A 3,469-nucleotide genomic window follows, 5' to 3' on the forward strand; every position below is an offset into this window, starting at 1 on the left:
TTACACTACCTTTAAACATCCCTTATAAACCCACTCTAGATAATATAATGGATGAGTATGGGTCACAAAAAAAAATGAGGATGTCCCCAAAATAGGTTTCAAAAAGAAACCACCAATGTCTTTTGGAAAGTGGAAAATGAGAAAAGTACGTATGGTCCACATTTTAGAGAATGTACAAAATGAAGGCGTGCATTTTAGCAGCAGCGAAAGGCCCGCACGAATCTAAGACGCTATCATCTGAAAACTGCCACAGATTCCCAAACTTTTCATACCGACGACACTGCCTGAAACAACAAGCTCATATATGAATAGAATATAGACTACTCTCTATACATACGTAACTTTCTTTTTTTTTTTTGGTAGGTTCGTCATAATCCGTTCAAAACGGTGGTCTCACCGGCACCAGTAACCTTTAAGTTACTGCAGTACTGCTGTTCATTATTTTTCTCTTTTTTATTTTTTTGGGGAGAATAAGCAACGATTCCAACGGGGGTCTCCGAATTACAGTTGTCTGTTTATCTCAACGACCCACGGCTGCAACAGCAGCACCCATCACAGCCGCGGGAATTGCCGACGGAATCATGCCGGGTTTCGATTTAATTGGGGTCGTTCGATGCTGATCGGCGTAAAGGAAACGTCTGACGATTGTCGAACTAGGTCCAGCTACAAGATTATCCCATGCTTCATCGGATTCTCTACCGCTCTTTATGAAAGCCTCCGTTGCATCTAGACGGTGTATGTTCCATCCCGGAAGTGAACTTAGCCGTCGGATCTTTTCCAACTGACGAGCAGCTAATTTGCAGGTGTTAGCCTTGATCTCATTTATGGCTGCCTCGAGTAATCGTGCGCGCGTTTCGTAATCTGCGCCACTAGATTCGGCTCGTAAGAAACGGTCCAGCTCGGGGACCCCAATTGCGCGTCTTATCCCCCTGTTATAGTCCGCTTTAGGATCGAATATCTTTCTGACTTCATCGATCAATCCAAGTTCGATCATCTGATCAACTCTAGTTGATACGAAAGAGTTAAGAACCGGCAGCGATACGTCCACCCAGAGGAAGCAACACTCGAAATTCGAACGGAACTCGAGTTCTTCGTCGTCCACCAATGATTCGATATATGAATTCGAGCCCCCAACGATGATTGGGAGCCGGTCACGAGACGCAATCGAACCAGCTGCTAAGGAAGCAAAATGGCTGAAGTCGGTAGCCGTGAAGTCGGAATCGGGGTCGATGATGCCTAGTAAATGGTGCGGAACTCCGCACTGTTCTTCATCTGTAACTTTATTCGTAGTGATATCCAGTCCATGATAAACTTGCATTTTGTCCGAGTTTACGACCTCGGAGTGGAACAGGGTTGCCAAATCGATCGAGAGTCTTGATTTTCCTGTACCGGTGGCCCCCATCACTACCACGACCTTTACTTTCCGTTGCCAACGGTTGAATGAGTCGGTCATGCTCGGACTGGCCGGAAAGTTCAGATAAACTTCTTTGCACACTGAAAGTGAAATCTGCATGATATTAACCTTGATTCTCTCTGTTCATGAGAAAGATAAGATAAGCTTAGAAAATGTACATAAAGCACTAAAAAAATAAGAAAACAAGCTCGTTATTCATCTCCACTGATAATGGAAACGACAGTGAGTTCACACAAAAACATACCTACCAACACTATTTTTTTTCTTTTTTCGTGGTCTTCTTCTTCTTCCTCCTCCTCCTCCTCCTCCTCCTCCTCTTCTTCCTCCTCGTCTTCCTCCTCTTCTTTTTGAAGAATGATAGATGCAATATGTAGCAATAGTAAAGAAATATATTGAAGAGAGAGAGGTGTACTTGGTGTCAGAAAAAAAATATAGCTTAATTAGTTAGTTATATGGTGTCTTATAATTGGCTAAACAAATGAGAAAGGATCAAGGAAAGGTTGAAATACAGATTGTGGTAGTAGTACTTGTTTATGGGGAGAAAGGTCTTCTCTTTCTTTCTCAAACTAGAAAGTTCGGAGTGAACTGAGTTGCCTGTGGACATATGATCTATGAAGGGAGAAGGGGTAGTAGTAGTATTTATAGAGGTTTGAGTCAAAAGATCGTTCCAATGATTACTAACTTGGGTTAGCTTAACTTGGAACACTTGTAAAGAAATGATTGTGAACTGTACTCTTGTTTGTTCAAGGTTTCAGCTTATATGGTATACTAGTTTTATACTTACATGGCAAACTCGGCCAAGAAAAGAAATTCATGCATGTAAATTTAAGAACCATAGTCACTTCTTTTAAGTAAATTTCGTGGGAATTTATTCTTATCATGTCAGTTTAATAGTATCATCAATCAACTACTCCCTCCGTTTCACAAAAACAGTCCGCTTTGACTTTATCAGAATATTAAGGAGACCATACTATTTTACTTGACTACCCTTAGTTACTTTTTAATAAAAATGCTAATAATAAAGACTATCCAAAATTGTTGTGAGAATTATAAATACGAAATATAAAAGAAAAATTTAAAATATATCGAATTTATGAAGTATAAACTTTATAAGGAATTTAATTTTTAGAGTTAAATGTATATTTTCTTAAAAGATTGAATGATATATTTGTTTCCTCAATTATACTAATTTCTTTAATGTTTTAGATTGGGTCAAGTTAAAAATAGATTTATGATTATAAATAATTCAAAAATATACTAGAGAGTTCATTAAAAAAATATGACTATAAACAGAAGCTAGACACAATTTTGAAACTGACAAAAAAAAAATAGAGGACGGTCTTTCGGAAACAGAAGGAGTAATAAAGTAGCACTGATGAAATGAACCGAGAGATAATGGATACTTCTCAAATTTACGATGTTCTTCTACAGTTTCTAATTAAAGTATTTCTTTACTATATAAAAACAACATTTGAAAGAAATAAAAATCAAGAATTTAGGATTAATTTATTAACGTGCTTATCTTGAGAACGAACACTACACCTCCCCAAAATTGTTTTCTAATAAGAAAGCAATGGGTAGTAGTAGAACATAGGGTCCATGTTAAACTAAATACTGTCCTACTTCATTACTATCGATTGTTTTTACACTTGATCGCATTCGCTGTGACATTCATTAATACAATCAGTCAAATCATGGGCTCCCGCCATACGAACTAAATTAACATCTTATAAAAAACAATATCTGTACGCTGCAATAAACAATTTTTATCATGGCAAAGTTTCTTTTGGTGGTTAATTAGTGGTTGACATTTTAAATCTGATTAGTACATAATAAGCACTTGTTAATATTGATTTTAATTAGCATTATGTCAGTCGTTATTGTCTTTTCTTAGCATGATTATTAGATGATAAATCACTATCCTTCATTCGACATGAGACAAACTGTAAACTAATTAAACGCTCACAAGTACCATAAGATACGATAATAACTAGAAGAAAATGACGTGGTATATTAACAAGATAATACCAGTTAATTTTGAGAGAGGGTGCAATA

The 3,469-nt window shown here is 37.1% G+C and overlaps 1 protein-coding gene across 2 annotated transcripts; it reads right to left on the reverse strand.

The window, feature by feature from the left end:
• Positions 1-285: 285 nt before the first annotated feature.
• LOC113355300 (adenylate isopentenyltransferase 5, chloroplastic-like) lies at positions 286-2,064 on the reverse strand. Of its 2 annotated transcripts, none has more exons than XM_026598126.1 (2): positions 1,663-2,064; positions 286-1,533 (listed from the first exon to the last, which is right to left on the reverse strand). In XM_026598126.1, exon 2 carries the CDS (start codon positions 1,511-1,513, stop codon positions 521-523), a length of 993 nt encoding a protein of 330 aa, XP_026453911.1. In that variant the 5' UTR covers positions 1,514-1,533; positions 1,663-2,064; the 3' UTR covers positions 286-520. The 2 variants fall into 2 exon arrangements, with proteins under 2 accessions (XP_026453911.1, XP_026453910.1); XM_026598125.1 differs by having other exon boundaries at positions 1,659-2,064.
• Between the last annotated feature and the right edge of the window lie 1,405 nt (positions 2,065-3,469).

This window comes from Papaver somniferum, chromosome 3 (assembly GCF_003573695.1).
Source record: "Papaver somniferum cultivar HN1 chromosome 3, ASM357369v1, whole genome shotgun sequence".
Taxonomy (NCBI): domain Eukaryota; kingdom Viridiplantae; phylum Streptophyta; class Magnoliopsida; order Ranunculales; family Papaveraceae; genus Papaver; species Papaver somniferum.

Excerpts from the sequence above, each read along its gene's own strand:
- LOC113355300 (XM_026598126.1), bottom strand. The coding sequence starts at position 1,513 with ATGCAGATTTCACTTTCAGTGTGCAAAGAAGTTTATCTGAACTTTCCG.